The 24985-nt window shown below is 37.1% G+C and overlaps 2 protein-coding genes across 2 annotated transcripts in view; both read right to left on the bottom strand.

The window, feature by feature from the left end:
* The window catches only part of SPRY3 (sprouty RTK signaling antagonist 3), a 166035-nt gene that overhangs the window by 17873 nt on the left and 123177 nt on the right, over positions 1–24985 (bottom strand). The window lies entirely within an intron of this gene.
* LOC126945503 (60S ribosome subunit biogenesis protein NIP7 homolog) lies at positions 20010–24833 on the bottom strand. The gene has a single exon (XM_050775510.1). It carries the CDS (start codon positions 20993–20995, stop codon positions 20453–20455), a length of 543 nt encoding a protein of 180 aa, XP_050631467.1. The 5' UTR covers positions 20996–24833; the 3' UTR covers positions 20010–20452.

The raw sequence follows: 24985 nt of genomic DNA, 5'->3' as shown, positions 1-24985 counted from the left end.
TATAATATTTATTATATTTGTCTTCACTGCACATCCCCAAAGCCTAGCATACTGATCACTAAATTAATACTTATTGAATGAATGGATAACCAGTTTTTGGAAATCTACATGAATATCTTTATTTGTTCTTTAAGCTGTTTTGTTTCTAAAAGACAAATTGAAGTTCCATGATTTTTGATAGGCTATCACTATAGTACAATTATATACAGAAATTTGATGGTGAGACATTACAAAGCTCACTATGTATTGCCTGACAACTTCTTTTACAAACTTGTTACATTCTTGTACAGTGCACTTCAGAAAATTTGTTTTCTTAGCTCCTTAGTTAATGGTATACTCTTCAGAAAACATATTTTGACAGATTCACTGAGTTGTCCAAGATCATGCAGCTAGTGACAGTGTTGGGCCTAGAAGTGAACACAAGTCTCCTGTTTCCCAATCCAATGCCTTCTTTCTCTTTTTAAGGCACCTTGCTGACATTAATTCAATTCCAGTTGAATTTGGATATGTTGTCTCAGCACAGATCAACATATCTATTTCTGAAAGCCATTGATTTTCAATAAATAAATAAGTAACCTTGAAGGACACCAGAAAAGTCACCCTGCCTTGGAAATATCTTCTTTACTAAGTCTGTTTTAGAAATCTCTGAGTCATGATTTTGTAATGAATAAAATACATCTTTCCACGCTTTGTAGTAACTGGTTGTTCAGATCATTTCTGATACGAGAGTTAACTCAAAAACATATTGAAAGAAGGGAGAGTATATCTAACAGAGCATACTGAAAAAGAGACTAGGGCATGGGTGAAAGTGATGAAGGAGTTACAAATGTTGCAATAAATTAGATAGGTAAGGATTCAAAGAGGAATTGAGATCTGGGCAGAAAATGAATAACCATATATAATTCACATGAAGGGTACATGTGGAAAGCTGGAGTGGTAGCAATGTGCATGGATTCTGCGAAGAGTGAAACATTCAGACTGTCTTATGTAAGAGGTATATTGAAGAGAGGATTGGAATATATAATGTTGGAGAATAACTCGAATGACAGGCAATTTAGACTTACTGCTCTGGGAATTAGAAATACATTTTAGAACAAAGGAATAAAGTATGAAAATAAGCCACATTTAAGAAAGATACACTGGGCATGATATATAGAAGTGGGGAGATACTAGCGTCAGATCAGCCAAATTGGGGTATTTTGGAGTAATCTAAACAGAAAATGATAAGGGCCTGGTTAGGGAATTGACAGTGAGAATGGGAAGTAAGGATGAGATGTTTTCAGTTGAATATGGTAATGGCAATGATACCATTGCCATACTCAGAAGTTGGAAGGGAGAGTCAGTTTAAAGGAATATGATATTATATATATTATATATATATATTATATATATATTATATATATATATATATGATATTAAGGTTGTAAAGAACTTTGGTTGGGGTATGATTAATCCTGTCACCCAGGTAGTAAGCAGGCTATCCAATAGTTAGTTTTTCAACCCTTTATCCTTTCCCTCCCTCCCTCCTCTAGCAGTTCCCATTGTCTGCTGTTGCAATCTTTGTGTCCATGAGTACCCAATGTTAAGATCCCACTTATAAGTGAGAACATGAGGGGTTTTTTTGTTGTTCCTGTATTATTTCACTTAGGAAAATGGCCTCCAGCTGCATCCATGTTACAGCAAAGAACATGATTTTGTTCTTTTTTTTTTTTTGTGGTTGCATAGTAGTCCATGGTGTACCATATTTTCTTTATCCAATCCACTGCTGATGGGCACCCAGGTTGATTGATTCCATGTCTTTGCCATTGTGAATAGTGCTACAAAGAACATATGAGTGCATGTGTCTTTCTGGTAGAATTTATTTTCCTTTGGATATATACCCAATAATAGGATTGCTGGGTTGAATGGTGGTTCTGTTTTAAGTTTTTTTTCAGAAACCTCCAAACTGCTTTCTACAGTGGTTGAACTAATTAATATTTATATTTCCACTGACAGTATATAAGTATACTCCTTTATCTGCAGCCTTGCTAACATCTGTTGATTTTTGACTTCTTAATAATAGCCATTCTGACTGGTGTGAGACCAACCTCAATTATAAAATTGTATTCAAAACCACAAGCTACCTGCTTATCCTGATTTCTCTTTTATTTGAGATGACATCACAAATGCTTTAGTTACACAAGTTTGAAACTTTAGCATCTATTTAACCTTTCTCTCTGTTAGCCTCCACTCATAAATGAATCAGGTATTATTGTTTCTGCCTCCAAATAGTCCAAAGACTACATCAAATACTATTTTCTCTACAATATAATTCATTGTCTCATCATCCAGAAATACCTCTGAACTCTCATGACAATGTAGTTATACTTCTCTTATGGTATTTATCACTTTCTAATTTGTACTGTAGTAACTTATGTATATGTCTTATCTTTCCAACTATAATTAGTTACTTGAAGATTTGTATATGACCCCTTCAAGGTACTGTTTACTGTGATTTTCATAAGATAAACACTTGTTGAGAAAAACCAGGAAATACCAAGTTAGTGGCAGAGCCAGGAGTAGAATCCAAGTCTCCTGACACTTGGTCTAGTATTCCTTTCACTATACCATAAATAGGGAATATAATGAGATCTTTGAGTTATTCGTCAGAAGTGTTGAATTTGAGGTAAAGATGAGACATTTTCAAGTAGGAATATTTGGTACAAAGTTAGAGATATGGTACTAGAGTTTGAGTGATAAGACAGGAGAGGAACTTGAGGAACTTTAAGGCTTGTTAACATGAAAGAGATCATTGGAGTTTTGAAAATGGATGAAATTGCTGAGGTAGAGGAAAGGGAGAATGAAAAGGACTGTGTTACCATATGGAACAGTTAGAGAACAAAAGGATAAAGAAGAATCATATAGCCAACAAACATATGAAAAAATGCTCCATATCACTAATCATCAGAAGAATGTAAATCAAAACCACAATGAGATACCATCTCACACCAGTCAGAATGGCTACTATTAAAAAGTCAAAAAAAAAAAAAAAAAAAAAAAAACAGGTGCTGGCAAGACTACAGAGAAAAGGGAACACTTATGCACTGTTATTGAGAATGTAAATTAGTTCAACCACTGTAGAAAGCACTCTGGAGATTTCTCAAAAAGCTTAAAATAGAACTACCATTCAACCCAGCAATCCCACTATTGAGTATATAACCAAAGGGAAATAAATTGTTCTACCAAAAAGACACATGCATGTGCCTGTTCATCAGAGTACTATTCACAATAGCAAAGACATGGAATCAACCTAGGTGCCCATTAGTGGTAGACTGGATAAATAAAATAAGGCACATATACACCATGGAATACTATGCAGCCATGAAAAAGAACAAAATCTGTTTTTTTGTTGTTTTTTTTTTGTTTTGTTTTTTTTGGGCAGCAACATGGATGCAGCTGGAAGCCATTATCCTGAGCAAATTAAATCAGTAACACAGAACCATATACCTCATGTTCTCACTTATAAGTGGGAATAAACATTTGGTGGACAGAAAGATGGGAACAATAGACACTAGGGACTCCAAAAGAGAGGAGACAGATAGGAGGACAAGGGTTGAAAAACTACCTATTGGGCACTACGCTCACTACCTAGGTGACAGGATCAATCATACCCCAAACCTCAGCATCACGCAATATGCCAATGTAACAAACTTGCACAAGTACCCCTTGAATCTAAAATGAAAGTTGAAATTAAGAGGAATCAGTGAAGAAACAAGAGAAGGAGTAAGCAGATGTTAGAAAGGAATCAGGATAGCACATTGTCACAGAAGAGTAGAGAGAGTTTCAATAAAGATGGGGTAGTCAAAATGGGCTAATGGTGAAGAGAAATTAGGATAAGTAATTTAAAGTATTCAATGAATTTAGCCCCAAAGGGCTATTGGTGACTTATTGAAAATGGTTTTGGTGGTGGGGTAAAATGTCAAATCTCATAATTTAGTAGGAAAGCTAGCCAATAGACAAATGTAATAAAAGGTGACAAGTGTTTTGGAAAGGAGCAGAGAGGAAATATACCTAATCCAGTATTGAGGAGGTTATAAAATGCTTACAAGAAAAAGTGATATTTAAATATAAATTTGGCCAGGTGTGGTGGTTCATGCCTGTAATCCCAGCATTTTGGGAGGTTGAGGCGGGTGGATCACTTGAGGTCAGGAGTTTCAGCAGCCTGGCCAACATGGCAAAACCCAGTCTCTACTAAAAATACACAAATTAGCCGGGCGTGGTGGTGGGCGCCTGTAATCCCAGCTACTCGGCAGGCGGAGACTGCAGTGAGATTGTGCCACTGCGCTCCAACCTGGGTGACAGAGTAAGACTCAAAAAAAGAAAAAAAAGAATTAATAAGGTCCATTGACAGCAGAGAAATGGCATGCACAAAGATATAAAGATGTCAAAATGACATATTTCTAAACCATTCTAAGAGGGTCCCCTACACTCTGCTTGAGCAAACTAGAAGCAGACATTTTCCTAGAAGGTTACACATTGCATGATTTATTTATATTCCTAGAATGTACTGAACTTATTTAGGATTTTACTAAATTGTAGCAAGTGGAAATAGACATAAAGAACCAACTTTATGTGACAGTCCAATATAGTGTTAAAAGTAATCATTATCAGGAACTTCATCCATTAATCCAATCAATTCTCTCTTATAACTCATTTTCTCTTGTTTTGTTTTATAAAACACAGGCTTCCACACAAATTCTGAAAGTCTTTCCTCATTCTCTTTCTCCCAGGACACATCCCAAATCCATTCGAGAGCCTGAAAGTTCCTATAGGAGGCCAGCTCTATCCATATTCTATTGAAGTCAGCAGGAGCTCTTTAGAAGTGCCAGATAAAAAGCTGATCTGTGGACATCCTGATTCAGCAGTGGTGACACCAGAATTGTAAGCAATGCCAAGGGAACATAGATTCTTAACTGAAAAGCCTATGGGGGTGGAAATAACTATTTTCTTGTCACAGAAGCTGACAAATAGTTTAGGAGCAATATTACCAATAATGGAAGTGTGTGAGGGAGGGACAAAGTGCTTCTGTGTGGAGAAAACTGGACCTACCTGCTGTGTGGCTTTGGCAAGTCATTCTTCATCTCTATTTTCCTTATCTGTGACACAGTAAGTTTGAATATAAAACAAACATATATGCAGTACATACTTAAGGTAAGGCAATATACTTGATATGTGAGATACGGAAATGAATATGACACGGTATGCCATGTAGTAGGTTATCAATACATATTGGTTGAATGTATAAATGAATAGTTTTATCCTCTTATTACTCACAGTCTGCTAAAACAAAAGGACAGAAGAGCAGAGGGGTTAAATAATGATGGGCTAGCCAAAATGGCCTAATACTGAAGAGAAATACAGTTATATAACATATAAACTGCAATAGAATCTGTCAATAAATCAAGTCAGAGATGACTGTGGACTGAATCATTGTAGGGACTGTGTGGATGAAGAAAAGTTGATGATTGGTAGAAGGCAGAATAAACAAGATCTAATGACTTATGTGGGGTGTTAGTAGTTCCATTAACTGAGATATGGAGGAAATATAAGAAAGCTTTGGGTACATTGGGTTTCAGGTGCCCACGTAATGTCTAGATGGTAATATAGGTAATATTATACATGGGTTCTGAGCTTAGAAGAGGATCTGGATCAGGAATAGAAATATGGACATCAGTAGGGTACATATTTAAGCCATGTGAATGGATGACCCTAGCCAGAGAGAGTGTGTAAAATGTTACAGTGATAGAAAGGTAGAGGTTGAAACTTTGGAGAGCACCTATATTTAAGGAGTTGGCAGGAAAAAAGCCCATAAAATATACTGAGAAGGAACAGGAAGAAAGCTGGCAGGAGAATCATGTGTGTGGTACCTGGAAGCCAAGGAAGTAGAATATTTGAAGTTAAGAATGATTAACTATTAATTCCAAGAGAGTGGTCATATGAGATATATAAAGTATCTACTAGATTTGGCAATTGGAGATTACTACTAAATTTGGTGGAGGTGCGTGCTTCTTTTTAGAGTGTGATTCTCAGGCAGGGCTGCACATCAGAATTACATAGGAACTTTATCAAGCTACATACTCTAGCTCAGACCTCTAGTTGAACTCTAGACCCACATATCCAACTACCTATCAAGCAGCTGTACTCATTATTTTATATACGATGGTTATGAAAAGTCTCTCTCACTAAGTGACATTGAGGTGAGTGTCACAGTGAGGGAGCAAGCCATCCAGCTATATGGGGAAGGCTTTTCCCATAGAGAGGAAACAGTAAATGCAAATCCCTGAGGTCAGAATGCGCTTGATGTGTTCTAGGAGAAGCAAAGAGATCAGCATGCCTATGCCTAGAGTGGAAAGGGTGAGGGAAGATTGGTAGCAAATGAAACCAGAGAGGTAGCAGAGCGCTATATCACGTGGAGTCTTGCAGACCATGTTAATATTTTTCATTTTACTCAGGGTGGGCTGAGAAGATATTGTAGGGTTTTGTGCAGAGGAATGATGAATATGACTTACGATTTTAAAAAGATCTCTCTGGCTGCCCTGTAGAATATATATTCAGAAGAGGGGTTTATGTTGGAAGCAGGAAAACAATTAGGGAGCTATTGCAACTGTCTAGATGAGAGAATGGTAATAGTGGAAGTGATGAATTAAAGTTAGAAGTTAAAATTCTGGTTATATTTTGTTCCATCAAAATACCCATTTTCTAGTTTTTTTTTCTCATTCAGTGAAAGGCATCATCTATATTTTCCCAACACAATATATGTTGTTTGTATTTGTGTGTGTGTATATCTAAATGTACCTGTAAGTCTCTTTGTCTTGTAAAGGAGCAGTAGATGGCATTGTACTTATGAATACAAGTATATTTATTCCTATTGGAAAAGGAAAACTTTCTCCTCATTTCCATCCTCCTCCACATGCATTCTGTTTTTGATGGCTCAAATCATGAATTCTCTGTCTTTTCCTAATGTATCCTAACCTGTGCCTGTCTGCATGCCCTATGTGAGTTCCCTAAGTCACACAAGCATGACATCTCCACAGAGAACTTACCTCTATGACACTTATCAGATGCTTCAAATATATCTTTATATATGGCCTGTCATACTTCTGACTAGGTCCCTATGTCTACAGTGGTATGCCAGATGTGTACCATGGATGTGGTGAATATTGCATCAAGCATCTGGCTACATGGTATTTAGATTCTGGTATTAAGTTAGCAGGATACTTCCCTGCTCCACATACACACCAACATATACTTCAATTTTCTCAGTTGTATAACTTATTTTCTCATTAATAAGAAGTTTTAAAACTTAGGAATGGGACAAGGAGATAAAGTGGGGCAAGTCCTTGTGAATGTCAGAAACTCTGAGGTAGCTGATATGACCATGTTCCACTCTCCTCTATAAGGAAGGCCAGCATGCTGCAGGTGACAACAGTGCAGAGGATTGCTTTCAGTTCTGGGAGCAGTTTATTTTCAGAACTGACATCCTACCCGGTACTAAATATAGCCAATCTCTTCCTTTCAAACAAGAGTTTCTTTTCTGTTAAACTTCAATACAGCTCTTAGCTCTGTATTACAAGGTCTCCCCCAACCATCCTACCTTCATGAACTTTATTCCTGTTATACTCTCTCTCCCCAGGCACCTACTTTCCTCTCCCTGGCCTCTTTGGTTTCTCCTCCTTCTGACGTTCTTCTCTTTTCCATTCGTCTTCTCTGCTTTCTTGGAGTCTTTCACTATCTCCCTCTGGCACTTTCCTCTTCATGCCCCCAACTTTTAAAAAGGGAATCCCTTAGGAACACTCTCTCCAACAAGTTAAGAAAATGCAGATGCCCAAAGGCTAAAAATAAGATGTTTTGTTTGCTTATTTTAAAATCTTCCCAGGCTGGAGACAGATCTCCTTATATGCCAACAGGTTGACATGTAATATTAATGATGTCCTTGCATTTATTGAGCATTTACAGTGTATTGTTTCAGGAATTTTATATACATATTCTCACAAAAATCCTCTAAGGAAGGTGCTAAAATAACTCACATTTTAGAATGGGGCAGCTGAGGCCAAGAGAGGTAAAGGTATGTTTTAGGCAAAACAGCAAATATATAGCGTAAATGAGATTTGAACCCAAGCAGTTTAACTCCAGAGCCCATACCCTCAACTCCCATGCCACACTACTTCTCTACATTAGGGTTAATGTCTATTGTATGCCTTCTAAATAAAGAGGGAGTAGTTACAGGGGAAGGAAGATTGAAGATTGGGAAGCATCTAAAATAGCTCTGAGCTGATAAAGAAGATTAACTTTGGTTTTAATAAAGTAAAATGTGAAGAAATTTAAAGACATTGGGGTAAAAGATTAAACTGGGATGTGTTCACTTTCACTTTTTACTGCAAGTTTTGAATTAGAATTCTGAGATTTAGGCACTAGTAATCTCATTGCTCTCCATTTAGACTATGTGAGTTCACCAGGACTCAAACAATTTTTACATTTTTTGTAGATATATTGCAAATTCTGCACTGTTATAGGGGCAAATGGTAGAGTGGTTATATTGATACAATGGATTACTACTCAACAAATGACTAATTTTTTCCACTGCTGTTACCCAACAGCCTGCAGGGTGTGTGTGTGTGTGTGTGTGCGCACGCGCGCGCGCACGTGCACGTGCACGCGTGTGTGTGTATGCACACAAAATTATTTTTGCAATTATGTATATATCTATTTGTAACAAACTTCCAGAGCAAATTATCTATTTAAAATACACACACACAGATACACACACACAAGTTCAATATACAAAAGTAGTTGTATATCTATATACTAGCCATGAACAACCTGAAAATGCAATTAAGAAAAAGAATAGTCTTTTCAACAAATGGTGCTGGAACAACTGAATAGCCACATGCAAAATATTGAAGTCGGACTCCTACTTCAAATCATATGCTGTACAAAAAATTAACTCAAAATCATAGACATAAATGCATGAGCCAAAACTACAAAACTCTTAGAATAAAACATAGGAGTAAATATTTGTGACCTTCGATTAGGCAAAGTATTCCTAGATGCAACAAGAAAAGCACAAGTGACAAAAGAAGAAATAGATAAATTACGTTTCTTCAAAATCAAAACCTTTTTTTCCTGCCAAAAATATAATCAATAATGTGAAAATGCAGCCCACAGAATAGGAGAAAGTGTTTGCCAGTCATATATCTGATAAGGAATTTGTATCCACAATAGATAAAGATCTTCAACTCAACAACAAAAACAAAGAACCAAATCGAAAAATGGGCAAAGGATTTGAATAGACATCTCTTCAAAGACACACAAATGGCCAATATGTGCATGAAAACATGCTCAATAACATCAGTCATTAGGTGAATGCAAAGCAGAAACAAAATTAGATACAACCTAACACCCACTAGAATGGCCAAAATCAAAACAACAGACAATCACACGTGGTAGTGAGGATGTGAAGAAACTGGAAGCCTCATACATTGCTGGTGAGATTGTAAATCTCCCAGCACTTTGTGAGTAGTGCAGCCACTTTGGAAGACAGTTTGGAATTTTCTTGAAATGTTAAACATGAAGTTATCATATGATCTAGTAATTCCATCCCTAGATACATAACCAAAAAAGTTGAAAACATGTGTCTATACAAAAACATGTATATGAATGTTCAATAGGATTATTAAGAATAATTGTTGAAAGATTGTTCAGCAGGACTGGCTAAACAAAACGTGACCTATCCATACAATGGAATATTTTCTAGATTCAAAAAGAATGAATCACTGATACATCCTACAATATGAATGAACCTTGAAAACATCACAATAAATGAAAGAAGCCAGACACAAAAGGTCACATATTATAATATTCAATTTATGTGAAATATCCAGAAAATGCAAATCCATAAGGAAAAGTCAATTTGTGGTTTCAGGGGCTGAGGGAAAGGAGAAATTGCGAGTGACTTCTAATTGGTACAGGTTTCTTTTTGGGTTGATGAAAATATTATGGTATTAGATAGTGGTGATAGTTGCACAATGTTGATAATATACTAAAAACTATTAAATTGTGCACATTACATGGGTGACTTATTGCATGTGAATTACATTTCCATAAAACTGTTTTTTAAAGAATACAGTTGGGAGACTGTTTAGTCCTCATGCAAACAGACTCCTGTTATATTTGACTCTTCTCTTTTCCAGAAGTACCAGTTTCTAACTAATAAACATTTAGATTGTTTTCAGACTTTTGGTATCACAAAAATGCTGCAATAAATATGTTTTACATGTATTTTGGATATTTGTGCTAATGTATCTATAGCACAAATTTCTAAAGTAAAAATGCTGGGACAAATACATGTTTTGAAATTTTGATCAATATTGCCAAATTGCTTTCCAAAAAGCTTACGCCAATTTACTCCAGGAGTTTAGGAGAATGCTCATTTTCTCACACTCTTGGCAACCAAGTATATTATCAAATTTCTCAACCTTTTTCTATCTGAGAAGTAAAAACTGATATCTTGAGTTTTAAAAAATTTGAGTGAGATTCAATACTTTTAAATATAAATATTGGCTATTTATATGTTTCATTTTGAGAACTATTTTCTTGTTCTTTGTCCATTTTTTCTATTGAATTTTTCTTATTATGGATCTGTAAGAACTCAATAGGTACATTTAAATATCAATAGTAATATATAAACATCAAGGCATTAAACCTCTAGCATAAACATTACTTTCTTATCACTTTGCCATTGGTCTTTTTAATTAACTTATAATACTCCATGCTTTGCAAATGTTTTAAATTGTTATGCAGTCAAACTCATAGATCATCTTTTCCATATGGAATTATAGCATCTAGGTTTTGTGCCTTATCTCCTCGTGCTTTTTTTTTTCCGTCGCCCAGTCTGGAGCGCAGTGGCGTGATCTCGGCTCACTGCAAGCTCCGCCTCCCAGGTTCAAGCGATTCTCCTGCCTCAGCCTCCCGAATAGCTGGGATTACAGGTGCCTACCACCTCGCCCGGCTAATTCTCATGCTTTTTTTTTTTTTTTTTTTTTTTTTTTTTTTTTTTTTTTTTTTTAGTAGTAGTTCTTATCTTTTGATGATTTCATATTTTTTGATAGCTCTTTGATCCATTTCAGTTAATTTTGGTGAACAGGTGAGTTAGCGATCCAGTAGAGCTACCCCATAGGGATATGTAGCTTATGTGCTACACCAAGGTGCTTGGAAGAGGATATTCACTTTGACTTTAGAGTTTAAAATTTTTACAAGAATCTGTCTAGGCATATGTCATTCTTACTATTATTATTATATTATTATTATTTCGAGACGGAGTCTGGCTCTGTCGCCCAGGCTGGAGTGCAGTGGCGCCATCTCAGCTCCCTGCAAGCTCCGCCCCCCGGGTTCCCGCCATTCTCCTGCCTCAGCCTCCCGAGGAGCTGGGACCACAGGCGCCGCCACCACGCCCGGCTCATTTTTTGTATTTTTAGTAGAGACGGGGTTTCACCGTGTTAGCCAGGATGGTCTCCATCTCCTGACCTCGTGATCCGCCCGTCTCGGCCTCCCAAAGTGCTGGGATTACAGGCGTGAGCCACTGCGCCAGTCCTGGCAATTGTATTTTTAATTTAAAAAATCGATATAGTAAACATTTGTCATATTTATGTCTGACCAACATATCATGTATAGCCTTTCTATATTTGGAAAAAATTCTTACATTATAGTATTTACCTCTTAAGTGTAGAAGTCAAAACTCAAACTTCTGTGTTGAAACTACAATGTAGGAATATGACTTATGTTCGCCCTCACACTTTCCACCTTTTCTGTTTCCATGTTAACTGGTTTGTTATTCATTTAATATTTAATATTATTTATTAATTTAATATTTAATTTAACATTTAATATTATGCTCCTTCATTCATGACCATTAACCTCAAGTGAGCTTTTAGAGCTTGGCAATGCTGTGACATTTTTATAACCCACTAGCTGTCTATTTTATACCATCTACTCTCTCCTTAAACCTCCCATATCAAGTACTCCATTCTCACTCTTAACTGATGACATTGTTTTACAAGCTACCCTTGTTGATATTACCATTGATCTCCATATTGCTAAATTCAAAGGTTAATTACCAGTCTACATCTTACTTAACCTATTGGTATCATTTACATGGTTGATTATTCTCTCCTTCTTGAAGCACTTTCTTTACTTGGCTTTCAGGTAGCCTCTTCATACTTCTCCTATCTCACTATTTATTTCATCTCAATTTCCTCTGGTGATATTTGTAAATTCTTTTTTTAAAATGATTTCAACTTTTAGGTTCAGAGGGTATATGTGCAGGTTTGTTACATGAGTATATTGTGTGATGCTGAGGTTTGGGGTACAACTGATCCCGTCACCCAGGTAATGAGCATAGTACCCAATAGTTAGTTTTTCAACCCTTGCACTCCTCCCTTCCCTGCGCTGTAGTCTGTAGTGCCTATCGTTGCCATCTTTATGTTTGTGTGTACCCAATGTTTAGCTTCCACTTATAAGTGAGAACATATAGTATTTTGTTTTCTGTTCCTGCATTAGTTCACTTGGGATAATGGCCTCTAGCTGCATCCATGTTGCTGCAAAGGACATGATTTCACTCTTTTTTATGACTGTGTAGTATTCTATGGTGTATATGTATTCTGGTGATATTTTAATTCCCAACTGTAAAATACTGAAGTAATGTAAGACTCAATCCTTGGTCCTCTTCTCTTCTTTATCTACATTCATTCCTTAGCTGACCTCATGCAGTCTCATGACTTTAAATGCCTTCTATATAAAGAGAACTCTCAAATTAATATCTATAGACTCGATGCCTCCCCTGAACTCCAGAAAAATGTATCCCACTGGGTATTCAAAATCTCCAATTGAATGTTTAATATACATCTCCTAGTTAACATGTCCAAAACTATAGCTCTTCATTCTCCAACAAAAATTAACTGATTCTCCTATAATTTTCTCCATTATAATAAATAGTACCTTAGTTATTCTAGTTCCCCAGGAAAAAATCTTGGAGTCATTCTGTCCTTCTCTTATATTCCAAATTCAATCCATCAGGAAATACTGTCCATATTTTAAAAAATATATCCAGAGTCTGACCATATATTCCCATCCCCACTGCTAATACCCTGATCCAAGCCACAATCATCACATTCCTATATCATTGTAATAGCCTGCTAACTGATGTCCCTGCTTTTACCCTTGCCACCTCTAGCCTATTATCTATATAGCTACTAGAGTTATACTGTTAAAGTGTAAGTAAATTATCACAGTCTTTTCCTCATAAAATCTACAATGGCTTTTCATACATCTCATAGTGAAAGCCAAAACACAATAGTCTACAAGGTCCTATATAATTTGGCCTATTCTTATTGCCCTCACCTAAATTTCTATCACTCTTTCTCACATAGCCCACTGAAGCCAAACTGGTGTCCTTGCTATTAGTCAAAACTCCCAGATACTTCCACCTCAAATCTTTTTTATTTTGTGTTCCTTTTGCTCAGAATATTTTTTCTCTTGCTCTTGATTCACCTCATCACTTCCTTTGATTCCTAGTTCAAATGTTACTTTATCAGAGAGGCCTTCTCTTACCACTCTATCTATAATACATACATGCATACACAGACACACTTACACACACCCCGTCGCTTGCTGTCTCCCTTACTCTGCTTGCCATTACTACCTGAATTATATGTTTATTTCCTTATAATCTCTAGCCTCTGACTGGAATATAAGCTCTTTAAGGACAGGGAATGTCTATTTTACTCACTGCTGTATTCCCAGTGCCTAAAAGAATAACCAACACATAGTTACCACTCATTAGATATTTGTTTAGTTTTAGACAAGCCCAAGTGGATTATATTGCTTATAGCTAGGAACTCTGATTACTTTCTTTTTTGTAAAAGCTTATTTTTATTTTATGGATCCAAGGTATTTAATGATGTATTGGGCATTGTGTGACTGAGTGTGAAAAATTTTTCTCTAAATCCTATTTATCCACATTTGTGGTTCACTTCTGTTTTCTCCACATACTGTTTCTTTAAACATTAGTTATTGTGTTGGTTGAGTCTGGTGGCTCTAATGTTTTTGGTTTTCACTCAATTTGATGATTCTCAGTTGCCTGTTTATATTTACATATGAAGACCTGGATTAAAAAGTGTTTTTAGCTGGAATTCATATTTTCTGTACATGTGAAAAATCCTTGTTCCCTTGACAATTAATGCAGAATCTGATTGCCATATCTCTGGTTTATTGTACATGGGAAGAGAGAAAAGCCAGTATTTCCCCTTCATGGTGGATGGTTAGCTTGTCTTCTGATTCCATGTAGTAGTCAGACATTCCATGAGGTATTGCCCTGTTCTTTGGCCCTGATTCCCAATATGATAGCCTTCAGTGTCACAATTATTCCTTTAGAAGTCTTCATCCTGGAGCAAACATCACTGATAGAGGAAGAATTCATGTAACTATTCCTCATTTCTTTAATGAAATATACCACGTATCATCCTATTGTCAACTCCCTTTCTCTCCTTACTACCTCTGACCTTGGGGTTATTCCAGGTTTCTACTGGCAAAATTTCTCTTTTGGAAGTCTTCTCTTTTGCCTGCTTGGCAGTGTCACTCCCTAAACTCTATTCTTGGTAATTACGTAACTGTGAGAAAATGCTTTTTGATACAACCTACTTCTGGGCAAACATACTTTTCCCCATATTCATATGATTAACCAAGATTTCATCATTAAACTACTTTAAACATGGTTTATAAATGGCAATTGTTTTCATTGATACTATCTTTATAGCCAAGTGTTTACTATCTTGTTAAGCATGGCCACCAATCTTATATTTAACATACACACATCTCTGGTACTTACCAGCAGCAGGAATAGTTCCTTTCTAGCATGTCACTTGAACCATTCTAAAAGAATAGGATGGCAAATGTAATTCTCATCCTTTCTCCCTTTCTGGAGCAGTGCTATCCAGCATGTATTCCACATACCAGTTCCAAAACTGTTACCAGTCCCTTATGAGATAAGTATAATAAGTATATAAATCATGAAAGTATATAGTTATACTGATCAAGTATACAAATGGTAAGTATTTAGAAATTTTTAGAGCATTTCACATTGCTGGTTTATCCAAGTGCATAATTTTCTATTTTACAAAAGTCCATGGCCGATTGGAAATTAAAAAAAAAAAAAAGTTCCTTCACCACAAAGAGTTGAGAAGCACTGCTTTAGAGTGTCTCAATAATGCTTTTGGTCAGGTGGCATAGTTTCCCTTCTTGTATTACCTTTGTCTTCCTCAGAGCTGGCCTTAAAGCCAAGGGACCTGGCTGCCTTCCAGGCAGTCATTTCCGCATAGTTTAATAGCTATAGCCAGTGAACTGAAAGTGCATTTCCTGCCACCATACTGTAAAATTATTACTAATGTAATAGGAGAATGCACTTCTGGTTTTGGCACTGATATTTGGGATACTGCATCAGGGCTGGTAGCTTAAAAGAGTGGGCAATATTTTGGAGTATGTATTAATGGAGATAGAACCACTAGGAATACTTCCTGTTAAAATATGCTATATTTGATCCATTTAGAGATAATTTAATAAGATGATACTTTAAATGAAAATAGGAAAATCTCTTCTTATGTGGGGCCATGAACCTTTGCTCAAAGGAAGTTTTAAGGAGGTGGGTCTTAGCTCATTTTAAGAAATACGTTTCTAACTACTGATGGAATAGTTTTATTAGGTAAATGCTCAAAGACTGATTTACAAACTATCATTGGTTCTCTAATAATGAATCCTGCAGTTAGTTGAAAATTAGATTAAGCTCTAGGGTCCCTTCCAAAGCAGAATTATATAATTAGGTGCTGAAGTAGATTTAGGCATCAAAGGAAGGAAAATTAACTTTGAATCAGGAGTCACTAAGTGTGACGTCCTGTGATTCTCCTTTAATTTAGAGAAAAATTCTGCAATACTTCAGGAAGGATGTAATACTGAGGTCATTTGAAGGCTAAAAGTTTACTTGGAGTTGTACGTGGTCCCAGATCCACAGTTTGGAGCCAAGAGGAGACAATAAAAGATTTAAAGAAAGTCCTTCCAGAATGTGCAGTTATTAATGTCCGAGAACTTACAACTTAACGACTCAAACACAACCAAGATAAAGGAAAGAGTGAAAAGGAACTGGTCACTATTGAAACAATCTTAAGACTTGACATAAACAAAATGTTTTCTCCCCTTTACATTCATAAATAGAGGGTTAACAGCTATTTAGGTTACTGTTGAAGATTCAAATCTTGGAGAATAGAAAATTTAATTGAGGGCAAGATGATTTTCTAATTGTTTACAAGGTCTTTTTATTGCCTTTTGTTCATTAAAATGAAAAAATTGTATTAACAATATTAGAAAGCTAATATGTTGCTAATGAGGTTCTCCTCTACTGGAATAATTTCTAAAAATCAAATAAATAGGAAAAAATTAATGTTAAATTAGCTACAGTATCTGAATCAATTTATTTCTGCAAATTATTTCTGACCAAATGTCTCAGAAACAAATCAATGTAAAAGATTATTAATAATTACTTGCTTACAGGTATAAAAGAAAGTAACATGAAACTTTTTAAAGAAAAGAGAAGAATTTTCTTATGAGCCAATTCATACTGCTGCAAATATCTTGGATCCAAGACCAAAAGGTAGAAATGTAAATAATGATAGCACTGCTGCTGCTGCCCTAGATTGAATTACAAAACAAGCAGCACATTTAGAAATTTATGCTGGAAAAATCCTTTCAAATGTGTCTGAATACAGAGCAGTTACAGTGTTTGTGCAGTCATGCAGTTTGGACTTGTGCCAAGTGTAACGCTCTTATTCCTGGTCCCACCCTTCTGATGAGGAATCTGAAGGCCAGGTTACAATTCAAGGTCTCTATGGCTCGCTCAAGCTCCTACCCAGTGTTTCTGAGCTTTTATCCCTACTAAGTTTGCTCATGAAAATAACAATATTAATAACTAATGTATATTTGGTGCTTACTATATGCTAAGCATTATGCAAGGTAAATTATATATTTTATTTTAAGTTTCACAATAAACCTATGAGGTAAATACGTTTATGTTCAGATGGGGAATTTGATTCTGTATGAGGTTAAAGAAATTGCTCTAGGTCACATCATTATATCTGTTCCATTATAAATCTGTTGAGAAATCAGTAGTTTTTCTGCATGTCAAGGATGATTTTTGTTTGGAAGACAAGGCCAGGTATCTTAGAACAATAAGGTCTCCCAAGCCTCAATATCTAGCTGCCGCCCTCACAGGTGACTTCCCTCAACACAAGATTTTGTCTCTTATTCTTGCTAGTTGCTTTCAGCCACACCTCTAAGAAGTTGTCAGTAGCTCTCAATAGCTGCTCTTCATGATGATCCTTGTATCAGTCCCAGCCTTATGGGCTCCTCAATAGTGATATAACTTAATATTACAACAGGGTCTCTGATGCACCCTTAAATGACAGAAACAATTAAGAAATAAATCAAAGATCTTTACCCCTGCTTCAAGGAAAGAGTCTATGGAACATCAACTAGCTGACCCCCTCTAGTTGCCTATTTTTAATTTAAACAAAATTTGGGGAATGAAAGTTGGTCTGGGATAAGTTTCTCAAACTTGAAGAAAGATGGTTTTCTCTAGAGCAATTCCTTGCATAGGAGCTCTATTCTCCCTAAGGAACATTTGGATGGTGGGAAAATGAGACTAGGAACTGAAAGATGCTTCTATGTTCCTTAGACATGAGTTCAGATATTATTGGAAGTTAGTAAAGAGGCTTTGCACTCAGTAGCTTAACATCCTATTCTTCCTCAATTCTAAGTATTCCTAAAATACAATTTGAATCAGACACACACCAGAAAGAGCCCCTGAAGCCCAATCCAATGAACTGGGGGAGCATGAAAAATCTAAGCATTACCTGGAAAATCTGCTACAAAACAATACACAGGTAAAGTGGCCCCAGGCCAAACAAAGGAGTTTGCTAAGAGTGGTGCAGCAGGTTTCTGTTGAAGACTTTGTTTCCTTCCAGGAATGCTCTACATAATGTGAGCAATGGTTGTGTGAGGCTGTGGTTCTGTCTCTCTGACTTTAGTGTCCTGGGTCTGCATTCATGTTGTATTTTTTTCCTTCTGTTTTTGTGACTAATTTTCTCTGTGGGACTAGTATTTTTCTGTACAGCATGACACTGAAAGAAACACTTTAAACTGCGTTTGCCAGGAAAAGTCACTTCCCATTTGGAATCCTAAGTGAAACCGACACCACACTTTAAGATTCTAGGATTGTTGCAGGGAAATGTCACCCAATAGCTCCAGGAAGCAGGAGCCCTATTGTTGCTGTTTAACCACTTCTTTCCCATTTTGGTGGCAACTTGCCTCCTTACACACAAACTGCCTCAGAAGATCCTGAGGAGATCACGGTGTCTGTCTGTCCTTGCAAGAGCATGCATTATGGTAGGACATTGCCTTCATTCTGTTCCTTTTTCTCCAATACTCTTGCTTATTCTCACCATTTGGCTGGACTTCCTACTGTAGGATTACCTCAGAATCCACACAAAACCCACAGGGTTTTAGAACTGCCTTGAATTACATGTTTTCCCAAACATCCACCCAGTTCATAGGTAGCCTCACCTCTGAAGTCTCAGAGTTGCAAGATGCCTTGAGTCTTAGACTGTCTTCCGTCTTCTTTCTCCCTTCTGCACCCCCTCTGGCCAAAGTTGCCCAGCCACACTAAATTGCATTCCTTGCAGTGTTGCATGCTTCCTTTGGGCAGCCTGACTTTTATGAATAGATGAGGATAAAACTGGGATATGAAAATGCATTTATCTCTTTTTTTTCTTATAAAAGCAGGAGTTGGTAATGTTTTATTCTTAAAGACTTCACGTTTGGAACTTAAAATAAGCAGTATATTCATTAAATATATTAAATTCATTAAATATACAGGTAGTCTTTAAATTTTTTGTCTACAAAATGTTATTAAAGAAATATTCTAACAATCTTAAAATAACTTTGGGAGGCACGGGGAAGGACAAAGGGCCTGAATTTTTATGTCGCAGTCTCTGATCAGTGCTTTTAGTCCAATCCAGTCAAGTAAGTAAAGGTTCATAGAAAAAATTATGTTTTATAAAATCATAGTGATGAAAAAAACATTCTAGCCTAGGATCATCTCATCCAAGAAAAATACTGAGAAAACAGCTTGTAAAAAAGAAGGTAATATAATCAAATTATACTCCTCATAAAACTCTACACTTAATAACAGGAATACATAATATACATAATATAAAAATAATTCTTACCATTTATTCCACACCTATCATTCCCCAGGCACTGTACACTGTACAATCAGCCTAGGATCATCTCATCCAAGAAAAATACTGAGAAAACAGCTTGTAAAAATTTATTTATTTATTTTTGAGACGGAGTCTCACTCTTTCGCCCAGGCTAGATTGCAATGGCACGATCTTGGCTCACTGCAACCTCTGCTTCCCTGGTTCAAGCCATTCTCCTGCCTCAGCCTCCCAAGTAACTAGGACCACAGCCATGTGCCACCACACCTGGCTAATTTTTTTATTTTTAGTAGAGATGGGGTTTCACCATGTTGGCCAGGCTGGTCTCAAACTCCTGACCTCAAGTGATCTACCTGCCTTGGCCTCCCAAAGTGCTGGGATTACAGGCGTGAGTCACTGTGCCCAGCCTACAATCATGATTTCTAATTCCAAAAATCAGAATTTCTAATTCTCAGGTAGATGGCCAAAGCTACTTTTTTAAGTTTCATGTCTTTTTAAAGAGAAGAAAGTGAACTTTATTAAAGCTGAATGACTCACTCAAGGCCATATAGCTGGTAGATGGCAGAAGTGGGGTTTGAATCTGTTTTTCTTCCATACCACACACCAATTACTGTATAGAAAAATAGCTGAATTGCTCTTATTATTTTAGACAAATTTCATTTTTAAAACCCCACATGTGGTTTATTATTCTGTTATGGAAATGACTAACTTGCATATTAATAAAAAAGACAATCCCTGTGTTCTTATCATGAGTTTAGAAAAAAAAAGTGTTATCACAGATAACAATAAGCTATTCTTGTTCCTAGTTCCAATGATTTTGAACCTATTTCTCAGAACAAGAAGCCCTCTGATTCAAATATGAAACAGAGTATTCTATTTCATCACAAACACAAAGATCTGAAACCCCATTTTTGAGCCATCTCTGTATACAATAAGAATCCAGCCTGCATTTGTCAATGATAGAGAGTACAGTAAATAAGAAGTCCCTGAAGAGGTCAGAGTGTTGACAAAATTCAACATGATGGTGGAGTCCACACAAACACAGGAAACAAAGCTGGCCCTTCCATACAGCCGCCTGTCCTTGCAATGACTTCGTTTTAAGTCAGCCTCTCTTCATGCCGCACATATTCCCCAATGTCTGCCTGATGAAATACCACAATCGCCATGGGGTCTACTTTTCTGCAGTCTTGTGTAGATTTTGCTGCCACCCCAAAACGCAAAGGGATGTCTGCCATGGAGTACACCACCACGCCCTGGTACTGAGAAGTATTTTCAGTGGTTCGACCCAGACCACATTTCAACACATGGTTCCCACACAGGAACGACTGCTCTGCACCAGGCTTTATCCACACTTTATACTTGGCATAAGGTGCAAGGTAATCCAGGGCTGTGACGTGCAACCAAAACTTGTGGGTCTTAGTGACTTTTCCAAAGCAGGACCCCAGCGACACCAGCTTGTCCCCAGAGATATTAGCGGCCAACTTCATAATCTTTTCACTCACATAGTACACCCGGTCGTTGTGCAGATGGAAACAGTAGGTGCCATCGGGCTGGTCCACTAGCAGCTGAAGATTCTCCCCGATGTATTTCGCGATCTTCTCAAACATGACACGGGTCTCTTCTTCAGTCAAAGGCCGCATTTTCTCCCTGGGTTGGAACAACGGATCCTCCTATCTCTTAATATAATATAAATATATAAATGGAATTATTTAAAATTGTCCATTTATGTCTAGCTTCTTAGCATAATGTTTTCAAGGTTCATTCATGTTGATGTATCATGATTTTATTCTTTTTTTATTTTTCAAGTTATCAACACTTATTTACATACTTGATAAATTTGTTGGAATTTTTAATTGTTTTATGTTCCAGGAGGAGTATATTTGCCTCATTTCAGGAACTATGTGTACATTCGTTTGTTGAGGATTATTTGGTGTTTAAAATTTATCCCCCAAAATATACTGAATTGCACAAAAAGAAAAGTTCTTGATAACTTTCTGGTTTGCTCAAAGACTCTCAGGTCTTTACATTTCTAAGGCATTTTTATACGTAGATTTTACCCTCACAGTGTTACTAAGAAAGCAGGTGCTGCCATCCCTATTTCAAACATAAAGAAACTGTGACCCAGGAAGAACAAGTAACATGCCCAGGTTGTCCACGTATCTCCATGCTTTATCTGGTATTAAGTCCAGGGGCCCTTATTCAGCATCATTTATACCTCTAGTCTAACAGAAGCTCTTGGAGGAGGGACACTTGGCATGACCATGTGCACATCCCCAGAACTAATTCAGAGTACTGCCATGGGGAGCCAATTCCCCTAGATCTCTGACACACTGGTTAGGCTTGCTGTGTCTCAGGCCATGTCTGTGATTTTATTAAGGATTTTTGCATCGAGGTTCATCAGGGATATTGGCCTGAAGTTTTCTTTTTTTGTTGTATCTCTGCCAGGTTTTGGTTATCAGCATGATACTGGCCTCATAAAATGAGTTGGGGAGGAGTCCCTCCTTTTCAATTGTTTGGAATAGTTTCAGAAGAAAATGGTACCAGCTCCTCTTTGTACCTCTGGTAGAATTCAGCTGTAAATCCATCTGGTCCAGGGCTTTTTTTCATTGGCAGGCTATTTAATGCTGCCTCAATTTCAGAACTTGTTATTGGTCTAATCAGGGATTCAGCTTCTTCCTGGTTTAGACTTGGGAGGGTGTATGTGTCCAGGGATTTATCCATTTCTTCTAGATTTTCTAGTTTATTTGCACAGAGGTGTTCATAGCATTCTCCAATGGTTGTTTGTATTTCTGTGGGGTCAGCGGTGATATCCCCCTTACCATTTCTGATTGTGTCTATTTGATTCTTCTCTCTTTTCTTCTTTATTAGTCTAGCTAGCAGTCTATTTTATTAATTTTTTCAAAAAAACAGCTCCTGGTTTTGTTGATTTTTGGAGGGTTTTTGTGTCTGTATCTCCTTCAATTCTGCTCTGATGTTGGTTATTTCTTGTCTTCTGCTAGCTTTGGGGTTCTTTTAATTCTTTTAGTTGTGATGTTAGCTTGCTGATTTGAGATCTTTCTAGCTTTTTGATGTGGGCATTTAATGCTATGAATATCCCTCTTAACACTGCTTTAGCTGTGTCCCAGGGATTCTGGCACATTGCCTCTTTGTTCTCATTAGTTTCGAAGAACATCTTGATTTCCACCTTAATTTCATTATTTACTCAGGAGTCATTCAGGAGCAGGTTGTTCAATTTCCATGTGGATGTGTGATTTTGAGTGAGTTTCTTAATCTTGAGGTCCAATTTGATTGTGCTGTGGTCTGAGAGACTGTTATGATTTCAGCTCTTGTGCATTTGCTGAGGAGTGTTTTACTTACAATTATGTGATCAATTTTAGAGTAAGTGCCACGTGGCATTGAAAGGAATGCATATTCTATTGTTTTTGGGTGGAGAGTTCAGTAGATATCTATCAGGTCTGCTTGATTCAGAGCAGGGTTCAGGTCCTGTATATTTTTCTTAATTTTCCATTTTAATGATCTGTCTAATATTGACAGTGGAGTGATAAAGTCTCCTAGTATTATTGTGTGGGAGTCTTAGTCTCTTTATAGGTCTCTAAGAACTTGCTTTATGAATCTGGGTGCTTCTGTATTGGGCACATATATATTTAGGATAGTTAGCTCTTCTTGTTGAATTGAACTCTACCATTATGCAATGCCCTTTTTTGTCTTTTTTGATCTTTGTTGATCTAAAATCTGTTTTGTCAGACACCATAATTGTGACCCCTGCTTTTTTCTGCTTTCCATTTGCTTGGTAAATTTTCCTCCATCCCTTTATTTTGTGCCTACATGTGTCTTTGCACATAAGATGGGTCTCTTGAAGATAGCATACTGATGGGTCTTCACTCTTTATCCAGCTTGCCATTTGATGTCTTTTAATTGGGGCATTTAGCTAATTTACATTTAAGGTTAATATTGTTATGTGTAAATTTGATCCTGTCATCATGATGCTAGCTGGTTATTTTGCAGACTTGTTGATGTGGTTACTTCATAGTGTCACTGGTCTCTGTACTTCAGTGTGTCTTAGTAGTGGCTGGCAAAGATTTTTCCTTTCAATATTTAGTGCTTCCTTCAGGAGCTCTTGCAAGGGAGGCCTGGTGGTGATAGATTCCCTCAGCATTTGTTTTTCTGAAAAGGATCTTATTTCTCTTTTGCTTATGAAGCTCAGTTTGGCCAGATGTTCTGGGTTGGAAACTCTTTTTTTAAGAATGTTGAATACTGGCTCCCAATCTCTTCTGGCTTGTAGGGTTTCTGCTGAGAGGCCTGCTGTTAGTCTGATGAGCTTCCCTTTGTAGGTGACCTGGCCTTTCTCTCTGGCTGTCCTTTACATTTTTTCTCTCATTTCGACCTTGGAGAATCTGACAATTATATGTCTTGGGGTTGATCTTCTCATGGAGCATCTTACCAGGGTTCTCTGGATTTCCTGAATTTGAATGTTGGCCTGTCTTGCTAGGTTGGGGAATTTCTTCTGGATGATATCGTGAAGTATGTTTTCCAACTTGTTTCTGTTCTCCCCATATCTTTCAGGTACCCCAATCAGTCGTAGGTTCAGTCTTTTTACATAATCCCATAGTTCTTGGAGGTTTTGTTTGTTCCCTTTCATTCCTTTTTCTCTTTTCTTGTCCACCTGTCTTGTTTCAGAAAAATAGCCTTCAAGCTCTGAGAGTCTTTCCTTTACTTGGTCTATTCTGCCATTGATACTTGTGATTGCTTTGTGATGTTCTCCTGCTGTGGTTTTTGGCTCCATTGGGTCATTTATGTTCCTCTCTTAACTGGCTATTCTGGTTATCAGTTCCTGTATCATTTTTTTCATGATTCTTAGCTTTTTTTGCACTGGGTTAAAACACGTTCCTTTAGCTTAGCAAAGTTCATTATTATCAGGGGAACCTGCCCCCAATATTTCAACGTAGGTTCTTTCTATTTTCCATAAGTGTTGGCCAGCTGAGAAATAAAAAGAAAGAGTACAAAGAGAAGAATTTTACAGCTGGGCCTCCGGGAGTGACATCACATATTGGTAGGACTGTGATACCCACCTGAGCCGCAAAACCAGCAGATTTTTATTAAGGGTTTCAAAAGGGGAAGGGGTGTGTGAATGGTGAGTAGGTCACAAAGATCATATGATTCAAAGGGCAAAAAAGAGAACAAAGATCACATCCTTCCAAGGAAACAGGACAAAAGGCAAAACAGAACTACTGATAAGGGTCTATGTTCAGCTGTGCATGTATTGTCTTGATAAATATCTTAAACAACAGAAAACAGGGTTCAAGAGGAGAGAACCGGTCTGACCTCAAATTTACCAGGGTGGGGTTTTTCCCCACCCTAGTAAGCCTGAGGATACTGCAGGAGACCAGGGCGTATTTCAGTCCTTATCTCAACCACAGAAGACAGACACTCCCAGAGTGGCTGTTTATAGACCTCCCCCGCAGGAATGCATTCCTTTCCCAGGGTCTTAATTATTAATATTGCTTGCTAGGAAAATAATTTAGTGATATCTTCCCTACTTGCACATCCATTTATAGGCTCTCTGCAAGAAGAAAAATATGGCTCTATTCTGCCCAACCCTGCAGGCAGTCAGATGGTTGTCTTCCCTTGTT

The sequence above is a fragment of the Macaca thibetana genome, chromosome X (genome assembly GCF_024542745.1).
Source record: "Macaca thibetana thibetana isolate TM-01 chromosome X, ASM2454274v1, whole genome shotgun sequence".
Lineage (NCBI taxonomy): Eukaryota > Metazoa > Chordata > Mammalia > Primates > Cercopithecidae > Macaca > Macaca thibetana.
The sequence above is the reverse complement of the archived record's forward strand: the minus strand, read 5'-3'. Positions and strand labels throughout refer to the sequence as shown.